Source organism: Mycteria americana, chromosome Z (genome assembly GCF_035582795.1).
Source record: "Mycteria americana isolate JAX WOST 10 ecotype Jacksonville Zoo and Gardens chromosome Z, USCA_MyAme_1.0, whole genome shotgun sequence".
Taxonomy (NCBI): Eukaryota; Metazoa; Chordata; class Aves; order Ciconiiformes; family Ciconiidae; genus Mycteria; species Mycteria americana.
The window spans coordinates 76,440,717-76,463,329 of NC_134396.1; the positions used below are offsets into that span (position 1 = coordinate 76,440,717).

The 22,613-nt window shown below is 35.2% G+C and overlaps 1 protein-coding gene across 1 annotated transcript in view; it reads left to right on the forward strand.

Annotated features, from left to right (window-relative positions):
- ADGRV1 (adhesion G protein-coupled receptor V1) overlaps positions 1-22,613 on the forward strand; it is a 293,978-nt gene that overhangs the window by 69,300 nt on the left and 202,065 nt on the right. The window contains exons 35-55 of the mRNA XM_075488638.1: positions 261-470; positions 4,399-4,529; positions 4,802-4,901; positions 5,957-6,136; positions 7,706-7,869; positions 8,430-8,523; positions 9,140-9,169; positions 11,241-11,319; positions 11,954-12,092; positions 12,615-12,756; positions 13,188-13,450; positions 15,012-15,187; positions 15,887-16,011; positions 17,164-17,330; positions 17,413-17,556; positions 18,077-18,184; positions 18,694-18,946; positions 19,633-19,755; positions 19,956-20,178; positions 20,661-20,865; positions 21,871-22,017. Coding sequence (XP_075344753.1) covers positions 261-470; positions 4,399-4,529; positions 4,802-4,901; positions 5,957-6,136; positions 7,706-7,869; positions 8,430-8,523; positions 9,140-9,169; positions 11,241-11,319; positions 11,954-12,092; positions 12,615-12,756; positions 13,188-13,450; positions 15,012-15,187; positions 15,887-16,011; positions 17,164-17,330; positions 17,413-17,556; positions 18,077-18,184; positions 18,694-18,946; positions 19,633-19,755; positions 19,956-20,178; positions 20,661-20,865; positions 21,871-22,017 — 3,203 coding nt within the window. The remainder of the gene's footprint in view (positions 1-260; positions 471-4,398; positions 4,530-4,801; positions 4,902-5,956; positions 6,137-7,705; positions 7,870-8,429; positions 8,524-9,139; positions 9,170-11,240; positions 11,320-11,953; positions 12,093-12,614; positions 12,757-13,187; positions 13,451-15,011; positions 15,188-15,886; positions 16,012-17,163; positions 17,331-17,412; positions 17,557-18,076; positions 18,185-18,693; positions 18,947-19,632; positions 19,756-19,955; positions 20,179-20,660; positions 20,866-21,870; positions 22,018-22,613) is intronic.

Consider the following 22,613-nt stretch of genomic DNA (forward strand, 5'->3'; position numbering starts at 1 on the left):
CAATTATGCCTACATTGTTAATTTCTACATAGTATATTTAATAATTTGATAATTACATTGCCCTAATGTAACTTTTCAATAGTAATTGAATAAGACTTTGTAAAGACATTCAGTAACTTCTAGACAGGTAAATAAATAAATATGCTTTGTGTCCTTTTTTATATTTTTTAAGTATTTCCTACAAAAGGAGTTGATTAAATCTTTTTAAAAGTTGATTTCCATGTGCACACATAAGTATGTATATGTTCTTCTCCTTGTAGGGGAAACAAAAAAGATAGTCATGCTGACCATTTTAGATGATCCAGAGCCAGAGGATGATGAAAGTATCATAATCAGCCTGGTCCATACCGAAGGAGGGAGCCGGATTCTGCCCAGTTTTGACACTGTCAGAGTGATTATTCTGGCAAGTGACAATGTGGCAGGAATTCTTAGCTTCCAGACATCCTCAAGATCTGTTATTGGTCGTGAAGGTGGGTTACTCGTGTTGACCATAGTCAGTTTGTTTAACATGAGCTTCCATCTCCGTGCTTTCTGTTGCTAATGGCTCACAGTGATTGTATCACTGTTCAGAGAATACCAGCAAGCGGAGAATATCCACAGACCTGGCATGTATTTCTTTGAATTTTTAACTCTTGCAAGCATAGCATTTAAATAAAACCTATGCATAAGATGAGTACACCATTTCTAAAACCATTTTATATATCATCATCTGTGCTTTCCTTTTTTCTGAAGATCATGCCTTGCTTCTATTGATATTGCATTTCAAAGCTCCTTTTAGCATTTCTTTTCTTATTCTTTATGCCATATTCCAGAACTGTATGTAACTCCCATCATACACACCTATTAGTAGTCATATGCAAATTTCATCTATTGGTGACTTACAATTTACTTTAAATCTTCTAGAAAATATTCCCACAGACAGGTTAGGGTCACATCTTCCCTCTTCCTGACTCAATAACTCGCTGGTTTAAAATTTTCTGTTTATGCTTTTTATGGTAGCTAATTTGGGAATGTAGCAATCTTGCTGCCATCATTCAGTCATGACATTTGAGAAAGAACAATAATAATTTGATATGGACCGATGACTTCTGCTAGTGCTTTAAAAGAGCCTGTTGCGTGTTTGATCTAAGGTTTGATGCAGTTTTGCATAGGATAATAATGTTACTGATGGTGAATTTACTGAATGTTACTGATGGTGAATGTAAACTGATGGGCAGAGGAAGTTAACAAAACAGAAATTTGCTGTACAGGAATGTGTGCATTGCATTTTCTGTTTGAAGAAAAAAGTATTTCCCAACCAAATTTGTTCTGTTTTTTTTTCCAGACATGAAAGGACGTCATAACCTTTTTGTTTTTATCTAGACATGGTTTGCGTTAATTCTGTGCTAGTGTGTGTCCGGTTTTTGTGCTTTATTCCTCCACATTAACAGTTCTGATCCACCTGCCAAGCCAGCTGCAATCTGGCAAGCTAGAAAGAGCTGTTAATGAGCACAAGGAATTAATACAAACTGTCTCATTCCCAAAGGTTATGATGACCCTGAATACTTTCCGCTGGTTAAATATTATTTATAGCATGCTAGCAAATGCTGGCCATTTGGAGCTGAAATACTCTGCTATAGTTTGGAAATTACTCGATTACAATTCCTCCAGCTTGTGAAAAATAGCGCATTGTCTTGCAGCAAGAAAAAACAACCAAACTAAGTCCCTTTGATAAAAATAAGAATGAGCTAAGGCCTTTAGATGGTTTCAGTGTTTGCATTTCATTTTCAGTATCAAGTTTTTTTGTTGTGAAAACAAAATTTACCAGACATACATTCAAATATGATTATCTTTTATATGTATTGTATTATTGAACAATTTATCAAGCAAATCTTTATTATTTTCAATCTGTGCATATTATTCATTACCTTATTGAGGGCAAGGGTGGCATTTTAGTACAGGCAGAGGCCTGCAACAGTTGTGTGGCTATGACTGTATTAGAGAAAAATGCACCAGAGTAGCTTGAAATAATGAAGAAGATGAGGAGGACTGAGGCCTGCTTCTTCTCCCTGATAAATGTAGAAATCTAAAGATATGGATAACATGGTTAAATATTAAAACACTTAAAATAGTGAAATTAGCCTCATAACGCTTTCAATCTTCAGAAATCAATTAATATTTGTATTAGTATTTCTTTCTGGATAGGGATACCAAAGATTTTGGTAAAGCTAACCAAGAAACATGGGTTAGTAATTAACTACTTGAGGTCTGTAATTATGATGAATCGTACTTCGTATTTCTTCTTAGTCTTTGGATTACATTGTAACAGTCTTCTGCATCATAAAGTATTGGCAAATCCATTGTATTACATAATGCTGTATTGAAATAAGCTTTGTCTAAATTGTGCATTCTGCAATAGTACTAAAGTAACCATTTTTCTGTTAAAATATTTATTTGTTTGCAATGGATGTGCAAAATTCTCAAATAGGACAGAATGGATTTCAGTGCAATGTTAAACAATATGATAAATTAGCTTCAGGTAAACTTGTAAACTGGTAGTCTATCCTCAGATATCTGACTGTAGAAGCAGAATCCTTGTGATGTCAATAAATTTTGAATTATTTTATTCTCTTAGAAGCAACATGGAACAACTTAAGACAAAGATATGAACATTGGTACATCTCCAAGGCTTAACTGAAGTTTGAAATGTTGAGGCTGAATAACACATACTAATTCTATTTATTTGGGTGTATACAATTCTTGTATTGCTTCTTCACAATTTTATGTTTTAATTAATTATATTAAGGTCTCTTGAAGTTAGTTGTTCATATCTCTCTCATTGGTAGCCAATATACATGCACCTCTCTAATATTTCCTTACCAAAAAAGGAACATGTCTAGAAAATGTTCAAACTGTTCCTGCCACTGTCCTGCAATATGATGTACCAGAGCAGCCATATAGCACCCTAACTTGATGCTCTTCAAATTAAATAATCGGAGAGACTAGCTGGGCTGCTCAGTTCTCTATGTCATGGAGTAAGAAGCCACATAACACCACATCTTCTCTCACTTTCATAGATGTATCTCAATGCTTCTCAATAGGTTTGCTTCTAAGCATGTACATAACACAAATCAGAAGATGGAATTATTCCAGATTTTGCAACAGTGAAAAAAAATCAAGTCAGTTTATAGCAATACTAAGAAAGACTCTCTGTGAGTTGGGGATGGAACTCAGTTTGTCAGATTTCTGTTTCTGCATCACTGAAATACATTTTGGCAAATTTTTGTTAGGTTTTGTTCATACTTTAGTAAGCAAAAGAAATCTCATGTATTATTATTTCCAAGCATCTCGGTATTATAGATTTCTGCATATTTCATGTCTTTGAAAGCCAATGCAACACTGTACATACTGGCAAACTTCAATTCCTCACACTCGAAATACGCTGTTACATATTATAAGTAAACATCTGTCCTCTTATGTGAATATATTGCCTATTATTACTAATTTTACCTGCTGATTTATTTCATATGGATATAACATGTTAATTTCACATGTCCATATTTAAAATATTTAATATTATATATTTTTTATAAATTTATATAAGTATTTAATATTATATACATTATATAAATTTTCTAAATTTTATGAAGATTTCTAAGGAGTTTGCTCTTTTTAGTTAAAGTGCCCATTGGGTTAAATGTTATTCATGTGAAAAATACCATAATTGTTTCTTATAGATGCACATTGTCAATTGATACTGATTATCCCAGAAATTATTAAAAAATTAAATTATACATTATTACATGTTAATATTTTAGTTTGAAATAATTTAATTTTTAAATTATAAATTATTAAATATTAACATTTGCTGGATATTTCCTTTACAAATATCCACTAATGATATTTGTAAGTTCAAACCCACATAACTGGAACTTACAGGTAATTACAAGCATTTTTCTGCATGCACTATGTAAAGTCACAAGACACTGCAAATGTTAGGAAAATGTATATTCCTTGCCAGTTAGCTGTTGTAGAAAACTGTTTGTGTTGGAACTGGTACATGCAGCGATTAATATTTTGTGTAGTTCACAGACAGGTGATACTTTTCTGTTTGTACATGTTTTGATGGGCATTTACTTTATAAGTTATTCATCTGTATCAGGTTCCCTCATATTTTGATAGTTCTTTCCAAGAGTGAACTAAAACCAGAAAAACCCAGGATGAAAGAGTTTAGGTTTTTTGTTTCAGTCTTAAAAGTAAATGTGTTATATATAACTACTGTGAAGCTCACTGTTAAAAATATGAACATCTTTCAGAAAAATTATTTTGACTGTGATGCATGTTTTTGGCTTCTCATTTTTATAATTGATATGTAGGAGAGGAAACCCCAAAATATTGCGTCTTACCCTTTGTTCCTAGGAGAAGAACTGCCATTCCATATTGTAAGAACTGCCCCAGGACTGGGAAATGTTACTGTTGAATGGAAGATAGTTGGGCATAACGTAAAACAAAATTTTGAAAACTATTCTGGAATACTCTTTTTTCCTGAGGTAAGTCCATAAGCAAAGCTAATGGCTACAGGAGAATACTCTAATTAGAACTGAGCTGAGAAAACAAATGTGCTTTTATAGCAGTCTTTGTTTCTTGGTGTGGTTATTTACTTGCTCCCTTACTCTTGGAGTTCTAAACTGGAGGGATTTTATAGTTTTTGATACTTTAACTTTACATTTCTTAAAGGTTTTGTTCAAAATACATATGATACAGTGATATCACTTGTATTTTACACAATAATGACTAATCACTTTATCAATAAAATAAATAGGAGACATTGAATACCACATTGTATGTTCACTTGCTGGATGACCATATTCCTGAAGAAAAAGAAGAATACCAGATCATCCTATACAACATCAAAACAGAAGGTAATGCAGAACTATAGCCTGCTATATCTTAAAACTACCATTTAGTAGTGTAATATTTTAATATGTATTAATCCATATCGGAGGTGTAGGACTAGGCATACTGCAACTGGTATAAACTATGCAAAGTTAATTCACTTTTTATTGAAACAGTCTTGAGCCTTGTGTGTGTGTATATATATACATAAACACCACAGTGTCTTTGCGGTTTTCCTTCATTGGTTTTAATCCTGATTTAACTCTGCCTTTTTAATTCAGTGGTTATTTGCTTCCCTTTAACTGAATACAAACTTAAGCTTACTAATGTATTCTGGATACCATTGCCATGAAATAAGCAGATATTTTTATCTTTTAAAGCAATCTTGTCATGCCACAGGCTGACTTTCTGATCAGTCTCTGAATTCAAGGAGGTCGGAATATTTTTTTCTTGCCATTCAAATTATGAAGAGAAAAGAAGCATGAAACTGCATCCTTTCTGAAAATACCCTTTGTTAAACTGAAATTAATGTCTAAACACCAAATTAACTTGACAGGCAATATGTTGCTGCTAGGTGCCTTACCAACTTACCAGAATCATTTGTTCACTCTCATAATCCGTCAGGTTAAGCACAAATCAATAGACCAACAATTATTCATCAAGGCAAAACTTGGGAAAGGGATTCATTTCTTAATGGAATAATTGAGAAGTTGAATATAATTTTAACTTTTGGAGTTAATTCCTGGGAAAACTTTCCCTTTCCTTTTACAATAGAGGAAGTTTACGGAAGTTGATATTTGGCACTGGCCTATTAAGTTTTCTCATTTCTTAATACATTTTTGTGACTCTATACTTAGTATGCATACAATTTCTGTTGTGATTGTATGTTCCTGTATTTGTTATAGAAAGTAAATATATATACATTCCACACCATCCATAAAATTCAATGAGCACGATGCATTTGGTTTAATTTCATTTGCATTTACTGAGTGTCATTTGAATGTAATAATAGCAGTAATGTAAGACAAAAAAGCTAGTTGCATACCACTTTACTCACGGTAGTCCATTGATTCTTTTGTAGGAGTTTCTTCTTCAGGTGCTGCTGTTTTGGATAGTCAAGGATATGAAGCTGTTCTGACAGTAGAAGCTAGTGATGAACCACATGGAGTCTTGAATTTTGCTTCCCCATCCAGGGTAGTTTTAATTCCAGAGGAAAACAAAACGGTTCCGCTTTTTATTAACAGAGAATTTGGATCTCTAGGTTTGTATAATAACTCCAAGAGAAAGGAAGTTTTGTTTTGGTAATCGTTAGGTGAATGAAAGCCATGACAGGGAGGCTGGAAATTTTGAAAAATCTTGGGTACGGTTGATATTTGCAGAACTTCTAGGCTTCTTACTGCATGCCTAGAAGCTAAGTTTTAGTTAAAACTGGAGCCATAGCCCTCATTTCCACAGGAAGTAGTCTGGGAGCTGTGATGTAACTAGTTGGCTATTAGGGTTACTACCTTTATGAATTATATACTGAATAAAAATGAATTTGCCTCTGTGTTAGTGTCTCCAAAAGAAATAGAAAACATAGGAGAAAAGGAGCTTGTATGGAAGGATCGTTCCCACGTATTGCTCCTCTAAACTTCCAGAAGTAGGCAGCTTCGGAATGTCGCATGGAAAAAGTTGCATTCAGATCACTGAATTCAGTTTATGTCTCCTCTGAGAATTTCTTACTCCTTTTTAAATCACTTTTTTTTTTTAACATCCATAAAATTAAGTGGTACTTAATTCCTGAATTCAATAATGTGCTGTGTGGAAAAATATTTTCTTGTGTTTGTTGCCTGAGGATTTCAACTTATATTGTGAGATAACATGTGTAATCATTGCCTGTTTACCTTTTTAGACTATATTTAGACCTCAATGATAATCTCTCTTAGGTTTTTTTTGTTATATCTGTTTTGAAGTGAAGTGACCTGTTACAATGAATATTCAAGATCTGGACACACCACAGACTTGTAGAGGCATTTTAATGACATTTCTATGTTTTCCCATTTCTTTTTTAATATCAGTCAGTACCTAATTTATTTTTAGAACACTACTCAGGAAACTAATGCTTTAAAATAAGTATCCATAGTAAACGTAAGATCCCTTACTTAAATTAGAGTCCGACATTATTTATTAAAACTAAGATCCTTTTATAACTTATATTTTATTTCATACAGACTAGCTTTGAATTTCATTGTCATTTTATCTCCAGGATCACTCTCTTTACATTTGCCACTTGACTTACCCTGGCAGATTAGTGAGCTATGGCTTTATTATGAAAAAAGTTATGTCTAACTTCTCCCCATGGCAACATTTATCAGTGTGTTCTCTAATTTTATTCTTTATTGAAGTCTATGTCAATCTGCCTGGGAAGGAAACTAGATTTATTAAGCTGTATTTCCCAGCGCTGCCTTTAGAGCCTTTCTTAGATATCAGTCGTTTCTGAAACATTCTACTTCCCTTGGCACCAAACCTCATATTAATAATACATTAGATGTCCCAGGCAGTACTTCAGCAGCGTAATTTTTGTGATCCACAGCACCTCAAATATCTGAATATATTTGGTCCTAATGCTTTTTGAGTCCTGTGATGTTGGACAAATCACCAAAGGCTGGACTGAAAGCACATTAAAAACAACAACAAAGTTTTGTTGGCTCCAGATTAATCTTTTAATCCTTCTGTTTTGCAGTTAGTCTTTTCCTTTTGTGGGTGAGCATTTGATCTCTTTTCTTTATCTATTCCAGTGAGCATTACATAAGAATTGAAAAAAATTATTTTTTTGTCACAAATTAAACAGGTGCTATCAATGTTACATATGCTGCAGTTCCAGGATTGCTCACCTTAAGTAATCAGACTGAAGGGACCTTGGCTGAACCAGGAGCTGATTATATAGCTGTTTCTGGCTCACTGGTTTTGGAAGAAGGAGAAACATCAGCTGCCATAAATATTACTATTCTAGAGGTAAACTCTAAACTCTTTTGTTCTATACTGATCTGTATGACATCAGAAGAGGAATATTTTGGAACATAAAGCTTGCAACCTATATATTACTTGAAGCTATATATTTCATTGTCATTTAGAAAGACATTTTTTATCTTAATGTTAAAATCACAGGATGACAAATAATAACGGAAAGCAGCTCTGCCTATGCATAAATGAAATTTAGCTGTCTCATTAAGACTTTACTATTGATATTCAGAACAGTGTAATTCATTGCTTGCTACCGACTTACTTTTCCGGTGGTTGGGGATTGTGCCTTTAACGTTGGGCAGAACTTTATTCACAAGAATAGTTTAGTGTCACCTCAGAGTCTTTTTCGTGAAATATAATGTCTTACTTCATAATTCATTCAAGATAATCAATTTTACACCCAATGAAAGTATTTCAGGAAAAAGGAAAAATAAATTAATTCTAGCGTCGCTATAATATTGGAGATCTCTAGTGTGTTGCTGTTTGGTGACTTCTGTGATAGTTTCTTAAAGGAAAATGAAAAGAGGATGCACTGAATTTATGTTTTGCAGGATGATGTACCAGAGGTGCAAGAATTCTTCTTGGTTAATTTAACTTCAGTGGAACTCATCATGAACCATTCAACTTCATCCCCACCTAGGCTGGGTAAAACAACTTATACAGAATTATCTTTGGTTTTCCTTTTACATGAATTGCATGCAGATTATATTGCTCTGGCATATTATTGTTATTCCCCTTACCTGCTAACTATGCCAATATGAGTCAGGGTATTCTGAAAGAAACATTGTAGAATATCAAACATATTCATTATTACACTTGCTTCTTACTTTTTTAGGCTCTGTAACAATTATAAGGCAATTTTCATAAAGAAGTTAGTAATTAAAAGTTGGAGAGCACAATTATCTGAAAAGTTTTATTGGCAATGTCTTAATCTGATTTTCACTTAAAAACTACATAATGGAAACAAAAATGTCAAAAAAATTACTTTATGTGATTACTTAGTTCACTCTTTTAAAGTGACTTTTTATTACTCTTTATCAGATTTACTTTTAGGAGTCATATCCTATGGTTTTCCTACTCTTCCAGTGAACTTCATTTATCATTGCTTAGTTAGCTCCTCATTCTGCTTCTGAATTCAATAGCATAGCTGCCATTGGCTTTAAGGGCAGTTGGATTATCCTGTGGTACTAAAGCAAGTTATATCAATTATTTCTAACATCTTCTTTGACTCTTTTCCCTTTTCTTTGCATGCCTATAGAAGTGACTGAGTTAATTCGTTACAGATTGAAAGGTAACTTGCAAGACTCATTGCTGATTTGTAGAGACTGAGCTGTGATTAGTTGAGTCTAAAATCTAAAACATAAAAAGAATAACATATAAGGACAAAGGGTTTTTCTGAACTAAATTGTGCTGAGTGCTGTATAGTCTCACCTTCTGTTGTAAGGGGTTGGCAGTCTCTTTGAATCGTGACCGTTCAGCTCTGCTGTGATATCTGCATTGGGTGCTTAGGATGAAAAGATAATGGTTTTAACCCATGAGGCAAAAAATTGTCCTCGTTGTAATGTCTCACTACAAATTCTGTTTTCAGACAATTTTCTAATCTTGTTTTCCCCGTTGGTATATTTTGATTTGTTATGATTGAGAATTTAACTCCTTGTTGATGCAATGCATTTGTTTAGGATTTCTAGCAATCCCATACCCTATACAAGATATTTGAAGTATTTCTAGGAGCTGTCTAACATCAAGAGAGATGGGTGTTCTGCACATGATAGAGGCATGTGCAGTCAATCCTACACATCTGGAATACATTGCATGTGCTCTTCCTGTCACGGCCATGTGCGTGCAATATGGGGACTAAGTCTGGTATGTCTGTGATGCGGAGTTGAACACACTGAACTTAAGCGACCTTTATTTCTGGTCTGAAGCTTCACTGATAAGGAGCAGAAAGAGCAAGCATAAAGACAGTCTGTTGTTTTCCCCTTGCTGCTCTTGCTCCCATCTTCTAGAGGAGATAGAAGGAAGAGCCTGACTCAAATACAAAAGTGCAAGGAATTAAAAAAAGGGAAAATGATCAACAGCTGAGAATGATGAAAGAAAAAGGAATAACATTCATGGACACAAGAAAGAGCTAAGCTAGGGGAGGGGGGCAGGGGGCCGTCAGGGAAGGGGAAGGTTGCCAGACATGAAGTAAGACATCTGATGTTGAAAGCAAAATATTACACATCCTCGGTGAACTGATCTGACTCTGACACGACAAGGGAAAATGCGGGTTAGGAGTGAAGCTGAAAGGTCTGTAATCGCTAGCACTCCCTTCTGGATTTCTAAACCTCAGTAACATTTCTGCTGTTTGTGTAGAGGTTTTGCAGCTACTGCTGATCTCCATCGCTACCTCACAGTGACAGGTTCGGATTCATGGCAATGACCTTTTATTCAGTTTTATCTGAGTTGATAGAAATCTTTCCTATGGATCTAAGTATAGTATACTTACTACGGATTCAGTGGAGTCAATTTAGTTGTAGAAATTGTCGTTCTTTTCTTCATTTCTTTTTAAGTCTTATTGAAAGTAAGTTGAAGTAAATTAAGGTAGTCATGCAGTGCTGTTGTCTGAACAAATGAAGGCACTATTTTTGCAGAAGAATCAAGTTCTGACTGTCAAGTTCTGGTCTCTGAGATTAGTGGACATTTCTGGCATTAATCTATTATTCAGTATTTTCACAGTGCAATACATACAATAATCTTTCAGAGTTATTGTGAAGATGCATATGTCTTTATGGAGCAATAGAAAGTTACCTTACATAAACAGCCTACAAAAAAAAATAGTAATTCTCTGTTTGTAGCAGAATCTGAGGTGTGTGCCAGTAAGGTTATGATCAGGCACTGAAACATGAATGGGACATTAAATACTGGGTCATTTATTATTCTTTCTTACTCATTTTTCCTCCCATATTCAGAATGGTACAGTCTGCAAAATGTTGAATGTCATCATAATAAACACACACAATGAAGATAAAATAAGATTCCATGACAAATCTTGCTTTTGGTATCTCCTATTTTTTCTGTGCTGTGTTTTGCTTTCTAAATTTTCTTTAGTCTTTTTTGTGTGCATTATTAAATGTGACAGTGGTAATTTCAGGCACTGTGTTGCAGTTCTAGTAGTAAGGTAGTAAATCTGTCCAGACTTTCTTTGAGCCTTTCCAATCACCTTGCCCACTACCATTTCCTCCTCCATATTTTAGAAACAGACAATCACGTATTTCTTCTACGAAATTAGTAGAGATTTAAGAAATGCTTCTATATTCTTGAAAATCATGAAAATGGACTTTATTGTTCTTTCATGTTTGTCCTTCTGTTTTCCATTTTAGATGTGGAAGGTTTAGCTTCTCAAATTATTATTGATGCTAATGATGGAGTAAGCGGAGTAATTGAATGGGAAAGTTCCAAGTAAGTCTTGTCTCCTTGAAGAACCCACTGTGTCAGTTAATGATTGGGGTTGCCCAATTATTTTCATTTTCAGTTAACAGTAAAACTCCTATTAAAAATAGGGCCAGATCTTTGAGATGGCAAAGCATCATTCAATTCAGTAGGACTGGAAAGTGTAAGATAATTCCCACACTGAAAACCAACATTTACAGTATGGTTACTCAGAAATCTTTTGCTAACATGTACTTACTTTCACTGCTGTTCTTTTATTTTGTGAACTTGTGTCACTCCCCCAGCTTCCATCCACTGTTCCAGCCTCTGCATCCATGTAAGCGTACACACTGGCATCTCCCAGATCTTTTCTCTGACTAATTTCCAGGAGCTAGAAAGAAGGCACCTGTGAACATAGACAGGCTTAATCTGCCACTAATAAGCAGGAAAAATCACGACCTCCTATAGCTTAATTCCATTTAGACAAGAAACAAAGGTAAAAATGTCGTATTGGACAATTGTAACAATGCTGATACTGTAAAGATGCCTTTTTCTTATAAAGCAGAGGGAATTATTTGAAGTGAAAATATAACAACTATCTACCATCTTATTCAAAAGAACATGCTCGGTGACCACTGAGAATTTTTCTTGCTTTTTGTTTTAGTTTTGAAGTTAATGAATCTCACAGGAATCTGACAATAATGGCATACCGAAACAGAGGATCATATGGCAATGTGTCTGTATTTTTTTATGCCCAAAATTTGGAGGCACAGCTGGGTTTGGATTTTAGTGTGACATCAAGGGTAAGAAGCAAATTCCAAATCTAGTACTTTTCATTCCCTCAGCTTCCTCAAAAAGATGTCTTCTTGTTTATTCTGCAGAATGATCAGTAGTGCAGCTAGATTTTTCAACTTGTTTCAATTACTTTGGTCATCTGAATAGAATGAGATAAAATTAGTCATCTTATTTTACTGTTTCTTTCTTTTTAAATACTGAAGTATTTTTAAATATAAGACACATTGTAAACTTTCAAACTTCTGTCTCAAATACAACTTCACTTAGACAAGAGCATATAAGATTTCATATAAATTTTCATATTTTTTACAACAGAACTTTCAAAGTAAATTGCTCTTGCTTGTCCTCATTCGGCAATGTGCTGAACTTTTTTACTTCTGTTTCAGTCAATTTATAAGGGACACAGAGATTATAGCCCTTCTTGCCTCTTCTTCCTTCCTACTTAAAACAATTCTGTTTACCTTAGTTGAAAAATTCTGTGTGTATTAACAACTGTTAAGTGTTCAATGCTTTCTGTGTTTCAACGTTAGACTCTTTTTTTTGCTGATGGAGAAAGGAATAAATCTGTTGTTGTTACGATTTTTGATGATGATATTCCTGAAGGTGATGAGAAGTTCCAGTTAATTTTAACAAATCCCTCTCTGGGGCTGGAATTAGGGGAGAACACAACAGGTAAAACTTAGTTTTGATGTTCTCGTTCTTTGGAATTGTATGGCAGTCATTTTAATTTCATTCTTCTGAATAATCATATTTTGGAAAACACCATTACCCTGCTATGGTAGATCTTTATACTCCTTTGGAAAGTTCTTAAACATCCCTATGAAATCTATGCAATTATCAAGACAATATGTAAAATTAGGAATCAAAAAATGCGAAAGTGAGCTTTTTAATAAGAGAGTCTAGATTCTTCCTGTCTAGAAGTCTTCCTAGATAAAGTAAAATACTTACCTATTCTCTTCAAGTCAAATCATGGACATAAAAGTATTATATATACACTAAAAAGAAGAATGGATTTGTGTTTATATGTGTTTTATTTGTATATATGTACAATTATATTTTACTAAGTTAATTAAAGAATGTTTCCATTATTTATTTCTCAAAAGCCACAATTACTATACTTGCCAATGATGATGGCCATGGAGTTTTGTCATTCAATAACAGCGATCACTTCTTCCTAAGAGAGCAAACAGCTCTCCATTTGATTGAAAGTGTTGCAGTACTAAATATTATTAGAGAACCTCCTCAGGGGATATTTGGCACCGTGACTGTTCAATATCTTGTAAGTGAAATTAATTCTTCAGAAGCATCAGTGGATTTGACCCCTTCGCAAGGATATATTGTGCTGGAAGAGGGAGTCAGATTCAAGGTAATATGATAGTTATTACCAAAGAAGTGAAGAAAGCTTTTCTGAAATTGTTGGAAAGATTTCAGAATTGTCTGTGGTTTTTCATTTTTTTGTTTATTTCTTATGTTTTCCTTCATTCTCAGAGCAAATTGAGTCCTGGGAGTGGGAGTGCAGAAAAATTAAATGTGCTCTTCTCTAGATATTTCTCTCTTTGTAATAGTTGAGGTAAACTGAAAACAATATAATGGGTATATAATGTTTATGTATGCATAGGAACATTTTTTTGTATGTATTTAGCACATAGCTGAAACACAAACTTTGAAATTAAGTGATAATTTACAAGCATAAATAGTTAAGGTTGAAGTAAAAATCTCATTCTGTAATGTGATACTTCAGCTGGTCTGAACTGAACAGAGAATGCTGCAACAAATGCAAAAAGTGAACAGCTCTCAGCGTCTTAGGAATAGAAAATGACTTTTTCTTCTGCGAGTATTAAGCTCACTGCCTCTGTACTGTCCCCTCAAGAGAGTCAGCTAGAAAATGACGTAGCTTAAGTTTGTGAAATCCTGACCCTTCTGAAGTTTAATGGCAGTTTGGTTTTTATTTTATTTTATTTTATTTTGTCAGTGAAGCTAGGGTCAGTAACAGGTTCGTATATTATGTCTAGAGGGGTGGAATCTGAAACAAACCTTTCTGGAAATACTGGTTTTCAATTTCTGAACCTTAAAATGCATTTGGAACCGCAGTGCTGGCCAGTGTAGCAGATCCATGGGAAGTCAAAGACTTCTTAAAACAGTCTCTAAATATGGTTTGTTGCAGAAGTAAACAGGGATCTAAAAGGTTGCAAGCTCCAGTTTAGTTCTAGGTCCATCACTACTAACTTTTTCTATAGCAAAACTAGTGTACCTGTTTGGGTAGTGGGAAGCATGACAGTGAGTCCCAAATTATAGTGAAAACACCTACCTCTTTCTAGGTAATTCTCTGCTAATTTGAGACTACCTTGAGAGGATCCTATTCTTATCTGCAGTGGTAGAGGGAAAAGAAGCATCAAGAAGAGAGAGAGTATTTCAAATATCCCTCTATTCTTGCTGCTTTTCCTTTTTTCTTCCCAGCACCAGTAGTGGAATTACCCTGTTGCCCTGGAGCTGGTTTAGTTGCCAACTACAGTAAATTAAAACCAACTTGACTGAGCTGCATTAGGGGATCAGGTAGCTGTACAGGGACTATGAATTACCAAGGAATGTGTGGAATAAATAGAGAACCGAAGTATGAAAAAAGGATCAAAAACTATTACATTTCAAGGGTCTTAGCATGAGAGGAGAAAAAAGAGAAGGAAAAAAAAAGTGGATATGCTTGTCTTAGTGTTGCACCAATGGAGGTCACCAGATGGATGACTTTAGAACCTCAGCCTGAACTGTCCTTGCCTCACTTGTGTCCTCTCCAGTTTCAAGAGCCACTGTTCTCCTGCTGTGCTGTCCAAAGGCGTACAGTGAAAGAACAGAAACAGTAGCATGGTCTGATAAGGTTGTGTCATCATTAGCTGTCAAGTCTCAACAACTTTCTGTGCTTGTTTTCTTGTCAGACGCTGCATATTTCTGCAATACTGGATGAAGAACCAGAAATGGATGAGCACTTTATTGTCACCCTGTTCAATCCAACTGGAGGAGCCAGACTTGGCACAAGAGTGCAAACTATGATTACAGTATTACAGAACCAGGCTCCACTAGGGCTTTTCAGCATCTATCCAGTTACAAATAGGTACTAAACGCTGATTCAGTTAAAAGGAGATTTTTCATATTCAGTAAAGATGGTATCTCTCTACAATTTGCTTTTTGATGAATCCCTTTAAAGAAATTCAGCAATCCATTTGTAAAACATCTATAATTTTGAAAAGTACACTATCTGACAAATACTATTACTGCTATACAAAAGAACAGAAAAACACTTAAAGTGGACATCATTAGAAGTGCCAATTTCTCTATGTATTTTTTTCATAAAACAGTACTTCTTTAGTCCCTAAATATTCCACTAATAGTAACCCATGTTAAGAGCTCCAAACCTCAGATCAGTGCCCAGGGAGTCATATATTTTATAATTTATTTTTGTTTTGAAGCTTGTGTAAAATACACTTTCACTCAGGGCTGTTTTTCAGAAGCAAATGAACCATATGGAACGACATTTTCAAAAATCATTCAGCTTAAAATGTACAGCTGGTATGTTAAATTTCAGGCTGGTTTAATTTGTTGAATTTCCTATGATTTTGCCAAGGTCTTGCGGTAAGAAACATTGGACAACCTTAAGTAGTGTAGTTATCAGTCCATCAAATAGCAAAACCAGTTATTAATATTTTCTTATTTCTGTTGTATATTCTGCACTGTAATTGTACTGTAAGAAACTTATTCGTAGACTATAAAAATAATACTTTTTTTCCTTTATTTTCACAATTCTCACATTTAGGACGAATTTCCTCATAACTGAAGAAGCCAACACTACAGTTTATTTGAAAGTTTCACGGAGTAATGGGCTCAACGTGTCTGTGAGTGTTGAGTGGGAGACATTGTCGGATACTGCATTTGGCATCAGTACGTTCACTTTATCGAGAGTGTCCACTGCTTTTGTCAGAGTGGAGATAGCAAGAGACTAGCCAAACATACAGGAGATGTAACTTTGGAATGTAATTTCATGTATTCAGACTTGATCACATTAATTAATATTTTTCTGAGCATGTCAAAATTCATTAGATAAAAGAGCTTAGCTGCTTAAGTCACCTTGTCATCAGCCACTTCTGCCAGAGTTTCAATAATCTGTATTGCTCTCCTGCTGCTTATATGAACATTATTGTCACTAGACTTTTGTTTAATAAGATCTGTTCTTTACTACTTGTAACTTTGGATTTTTCTAACACAGTACGAGACACACATTATATAAACCTGACATAGCCTTAGTCTGAAAAAATGCCGCCATACGTTTTCTATCATATCTCCCAGTGTGCCTACTAAGATGCATTTATGGGAGTCTCAGGCTGTAATTTCATGAACACTTTAATCTGGTCCAAGTTATCACTGCCATTGAAGGAAGCCATCCTTCCCTCTCCACTCGCTTGTTCCCATTTCCATGCTAAACGTTTTTTGTTCCGGTACTGATATGTGTACAGCTGCTCACTAATCCAGACTGACACTAACAAGGCAAAAGAGGAACTGCCTGATTTTGAACATGGATTGAATTCCCTGTCTGGCTCAGCCGCTCGTCTAACCTATGTGTGGGATTGGGAGTTCAGCTCTTGGAGTTTAGTTCTGACAACGCAGGGCCTTCTTCTGTAAGCCAGCTGAGCGGCTTAGGCAGTTTAAGAATCTTAGTGCCATGGCTGCTTGTTGTGATGAGGGGGAGAAGGAGGATAGACATGTACATTTTGTAGTTTCTTTGTCACTTTTTTCACTACTTTCTAGCTAATTTTCTCACTAGCTAAATTCCAAACTGAATCATTCTGAATCAGACTCAAATTGCCTATGCGTCTTCCATATGCAATTGTAACACATGAAGAATACATTTATTGCTTAACTTTCATTACATCCTCAGTACTATCACAGTTCCGTGCACTTACATACACTTATACCAACTATTTAGAGACAACTTCAACGTTTCTGATACTAGGCCTGGTTTTGGCAAGTAAATCATGAAAATGGTGTTGAAAAAGACCTCAAGAACAAATAGTGTTTTCTTTTACTATATTGCAGGGGGTAGTGTCAGTGTCCTGTCTGTCTTGCAAAGTTTTGTGGAAGAGTCAGCGTCTGGCTGGTGTTTCTTTACATCAGGAGAAATGGTGTATGGTGTTCTGTTGCGTATGCCTCCAGCTACGTTTTCTACTGTCTACCAGTGGAAAGGAATTTTTGTTCCTATCGAGGTAAATGTTTGCTTGCAAACACAAAGCATGCTACTTAATAAAGAATTTAAGTCTCAGTTTTACTTTTTTATTCCTCTCTCAGAATTTCAGTATGTGGAATCCTACAAGCTGTGTGTCTTTCCAAATCCGTGCCTCTCCCTACCTTGTGATTACTCATGGAGGAGCCAAGCAGGGAGCTTCCAACAACAGTGTGTATGCATTCATGCCTGGACGCAGACTACTGAAGGTAAATCTGTTTTACTTATGAAATCATAAAATAATGGATTTGGAAAGGACCTCGGGACACCCTCCAGTCCAGCCACATTTTAGAAAAAAGCACTCTGTGCTCAGCTAGTTTGGGGCCCTAACACTCTGCGTGACTTTGATGATGTAAGTTTTTACAGCTGGTTGTCTACTGTGTTTTTATATTTATATTTTGGGGGTGGGAGAAAATGTCCTGGGAAGTGAGGAAAGAAATTGTGGAGCAATCAAGTCATAGAACATTTTCTGAAAAATGTATGATAAGTTATATTAATTTTGTAAATTAACTCCACATATATAGACATATTTTTAAAATTGTAAAATTACATGTATGTAATTTGGAGAACTGGTTCTCCTAGTAAAAAACCATTACTTTACATATATGTAATTTTATATATTTTTATATAGTTTTATATGTATTTTTCAATTTTAAAAGATATGTGTATATATGTATAAATTTGTCACTTGGACTTCTAAACACCATTTTTGTCATATTTCCCTCACAGATACAGACTCTCTCTATTCGGGATACCAGACATGTGAAACATTTTGCTGTGGGTGAAGAAGACTATCTGATTTTTGTGAGTCACACAACCAGTTCCAGTTCCATCCAGGTTAGAATACACTTGTCTTCCCTGGCTTTGGTGCAGGTAGTTTGGTTAGTTTTGAGTTTGAAATATGAAGGGATAATAAAAAAACTATAAGTATATATTTCTGAAAAATTACTTATGTTTCTATCATGGATTCATAAGACTTAAAATTCTAGACTTTTTGAAAATTCTAGACTTACATGAAATTACATGTAAATTACATTAACATGTAATTTACATTTGGTTTGATTTTATTGCTAGTGTTATTTCTGTTTTGAAATCTAGCATGTTAAACACCTATAGGAACAGAAATAGCTTTTGACCATAAACCTGTTAATCTGAAGAACAGGCACAGCTGCTTGCATTAAGGTAGTTACTTACCAGCATGCTTCTACCTTAACGTAGGGTCCACCTTAGAAATGAGGAATTCAGTTCACTATAAGTCTTCACAGTTTTTCATCATGACACTTAATTTCTCTCCTCTTGGTGCTAATTATGAATATATAATTAAAAACTATTTCATATTTCCACAGGTTTTCCAGTGGAATAAAGATATATTTGTGCTGCATCATCAACTTCCACTTTACAGAGCTCTGAACATAGCCTTGTTTCCTAGAGGAGGCATTATGTACCTATTAGTTTCTTTGTCAAATACCAGCCAGAACATGCTCTTGTACCAGTGGCTGAATAATGAGTTTAGGAATCTTCATCAATTACCAGCAAAAGAAATAAAACATATGGAGGCCTGGATTTCTGGATCTGATATCTATTTAATTATTGCAAAAGGTATTTAGCAGAAGACAAACACTGAGTTTGCTAAGTATATGCTGGCTGGTTTGGTAGCAAAGGCATTTGGGGTAAAGGAGTTTAGACAGGGATTAAAGTATTACTGGGGAGTGACAATTCACTGATAAGCATTTTATCAAAGTAATCTCTGTTGTGTCCCTCAGAAAATAAAAGCAATGCATTTACTGTCAAATACTTCTGAAACTAATGAAATATTTTCCCAAGAACAATAGGAAATAATTATTCATCTAGCTGCAGATTGCACCCTTTCTAAGCTTTTCTGAGCTTTGTGATATGCAAAGATCATTGGTCAGCAAAGTACATCTGTTTTTTATTACAAGTGTGATATTTTAGGCATTGTTTTATGCCTGCATCCCTATGCCTATTGGAAAGTTTATGTTTCAGTCTGTAGGTTTCTTTGCAATTGGCTGTTGTCTGCTGGCAATCTTAATGTTCTTATATGTGAATGTGTGCAGAAAAACCCTTAAATTATGTCAGTGGATGAATCATCCCATGGGAGATCAGTCATACTATGGAGTTATGCACCAAGTAAAAAGGAAAATATGATAATTTGTCTTGCTTTGTAATTAAAGCTGCCAGACTGTGCCTTTTGAATGGCCACCAGTGTGCTATTTAACTAACAGGCAGCAAAATAATGGAAGTTTTGTCACTTTGCTCCTTTGTAGAATCTGGAAATTCTTCTGAAATTTTCATCTGGGAGACAGGGCAGTCTACCTTTAGACACTTTCAGTCTCTTCCAGTCTGCGCTGTAAGAAACATCCATGTTTTCATGCCTCCTTCAGGTTTAGGTAAGACAAATGACAATATTTGTTCAAATCCTAGTTTATAACGCTGGAATTGCAGAAATATATGTGCTCATTTTTCCGTATTAACCAGACTTTAAAAGCTACTATAATCATTGTGCTACCAAGGGCATTTCTGGCATTACAAGGAGAACTTTTAAATATATCACTGAATATTTCTTTTTTCTCCCTCTTGCTCAATGTAGTTCACATCTTCCTATCTGGTAAGGACACAACAGCACTGTATTCTTGGAACTCGGAAGAGAACCAGTTCTCTGTAATGCTGGAAGCCCCGTATGTGGATCATATCACTTCTGCTACTGCAAGGTCTCTGAACTCCAGCAAGAGCTTGATTGCTCTGACTGTGGAGTCCAACTCCCAGATTTATGAGCTGACCACTATCTCCAACCAGTCAGATTTTATACCTAGGTAGGTTTCTTTGTTTTATATAACTTTCTCCCAGCTCTTGCATTTCTTTTTCTGTGATACTGTTTTTGTTACAGTGGAGAGCGTTATATACTCCTGTAAGTGGTGTGTTTATTAACACTAAAGAGAATTTTTCACAGTAGGTTTAAGATAACCTGAAGTCAAACAGTCTCACAACTGGCTTTAAAACATGGCAAGAAAGGACTTGCAGTTATGACTTGATTTTTTTAAAGCTTTTATTTAGGATAAATTAAATTACTTTCATAATTAATTTCAGTTGCTCTATGATCTATTGTAATTTAAGAAAAAAAAAAAAAACAAACCAACACAAAACCCACAACCTTTAAACCTCAATTACTTCCTCAGGAATATAAACAATAATTCCAGCTCCAAAAATGCTCGTTAAATTTACAGCAGTGCTTTCAAAGTTCATTAATCAGCTATCCTCAGTTTATAATTGTTTGATGTGTGTGTTTTTATGCTAGTTCAGGTGAATTGATATTTGAGCCTGGGGACATGGAAGCTGTGATAGCAGTCAATATCCTGGATGACATCATCCCAGAGGAGGAAGAATGTTTCAAAGTGTGGTTGAAAAACCCGAAGGGAGGTGCAGAGATTGGTGTTCATGGTTTTGTTAATATAATTATTCCTTCCAATGACAATGCCTATGGAGTCATTGCATTTGCTCAGGTAAAACTTCTAAGGTAAATCATTAAAATATGTATATATAATTTCTGAATAATGGAACACAAATATAATAAAACTGTAAACTAGAGCATGTGACAGGATTGTTTTTCTGAAGTCTTGCAGCAACCTGAGTTAGAAGCTTTTTAACATCCATTTAGCATTGCTGTGTGATTATATAGAACACAAGGTGATAGAAAATCAGTTCCACAGTTTGTCCCTATTGTGAGGTTTTTATAATCCACTTACATTTAAATTAAAACATTAGTTTATCAGCTTGGTTTTGCAACAACCGAAAAATTCAGTTTTCAGATGGCATATATGAAATCATCATAGAATTGCTACTGGTTAGTTAATCAAGGGAATTAAGTAAACAAATCTGAAGATCCTTTGCCCTGAAAAAGGTACTAATTGTGTTATGTCACAAGATGAGCCAGTCTGCCAGAACAAAATAATTTCTTTGGAAAAAATGTCAAACTGAAGGTATTATTTGGAGTGGTTAATTCTTAAATCATCAAACACTGTAGAAGTTCTCTAACAGGTATATAGTAAATGCATGCTGAAGATATAAAACACAGAAGAGTCCTTACTGAAATGAAACATTGCACTGGACTTGTGTGAGGAGGGTGAATAACAGTAAAGTAACAGCAGTAAAAATATGTCTGTCTTGAAGTCCACTTGTTTGTTATCTGCTTCATACGATTTGGACATAAAATACTGTACTAAAAAAAAACCCCAACAAAAAACCCAAACAAAAAACATTGGTTTTTTTGCCTTAGGATAAAGAGGCCTGACATTTTAAATTCTTACGTCCGTGAAGCCTGGGAGTATTGAGTACCGCTGAAAATTAGGACATATAAATTTAATCAATGAATATGTATTTAGCTACTTAATAGTAGATTAACTTATTGATGCCCAGTGTCACTGGCCCCCATTGAATACCCAGATCCCTAAAGAAGCTTTTCCTTATAAGAAAATAACGTTATGGTTCTGCTACTTTATGTTTTCCAGAGTTCTTTATTTAAACAAGTTGAAGAAATGGAACAGGACAGCCTAATCACCTTGAATATTGAACGTTTAATAGGAACATATGGACGAGTTACAGTAGAGTGGATCGCTAATGGGAGCATAAGTGATGTATTTCCAGCTTCAGGAATGGTATGTAATAACATCATTGATATTAGGGAAGCACTGACTGTATTGTCTCAGACAATAGGTGCAGATGTACTGAGGGAGAAGGATAGTACATGTTAGATTGCCCTGCTCTTCTGATAATTCCTGCTTCCTGGTCCTTTCCTGTGATTCTGGCAGTTTGCACTTCTGGCTGGCACATACTACCACAGCATCACTCTCAGTCTTCTAGAACCAGATACTGCAATGCTGCCCAGGCACTAGAAATGTGTATCTGTAGTATCCTGTTCCCATCTCCCTTTCTTCCTGCTGGGAGATCCAGCTACTGTGTCAAATCATTTGCGTAGGTGGGAATCTGAGAGCGTTTGCTCTTCATCCTGACCTTGTCAATACAACTGAGAGCTTCAGTGGCCCAGGAGAGTATCACAAGTCCCAGTTTTCTCTGTTTCTAAGACTGTTTAGATTTCTGGCCATGTTAAAATCCAGTGTTTCCTGCTAGCCAAAGCTCGTGGTATTCCTTAGGACCGACAGACAGCAGGTTCTCTAAGTCAAGGGCCTCCACCTGGTGGCCATCTGTAGAAGACACAAAGCCCTCTGGGCTTGGAGGCTGTAGAGCTGTAGCA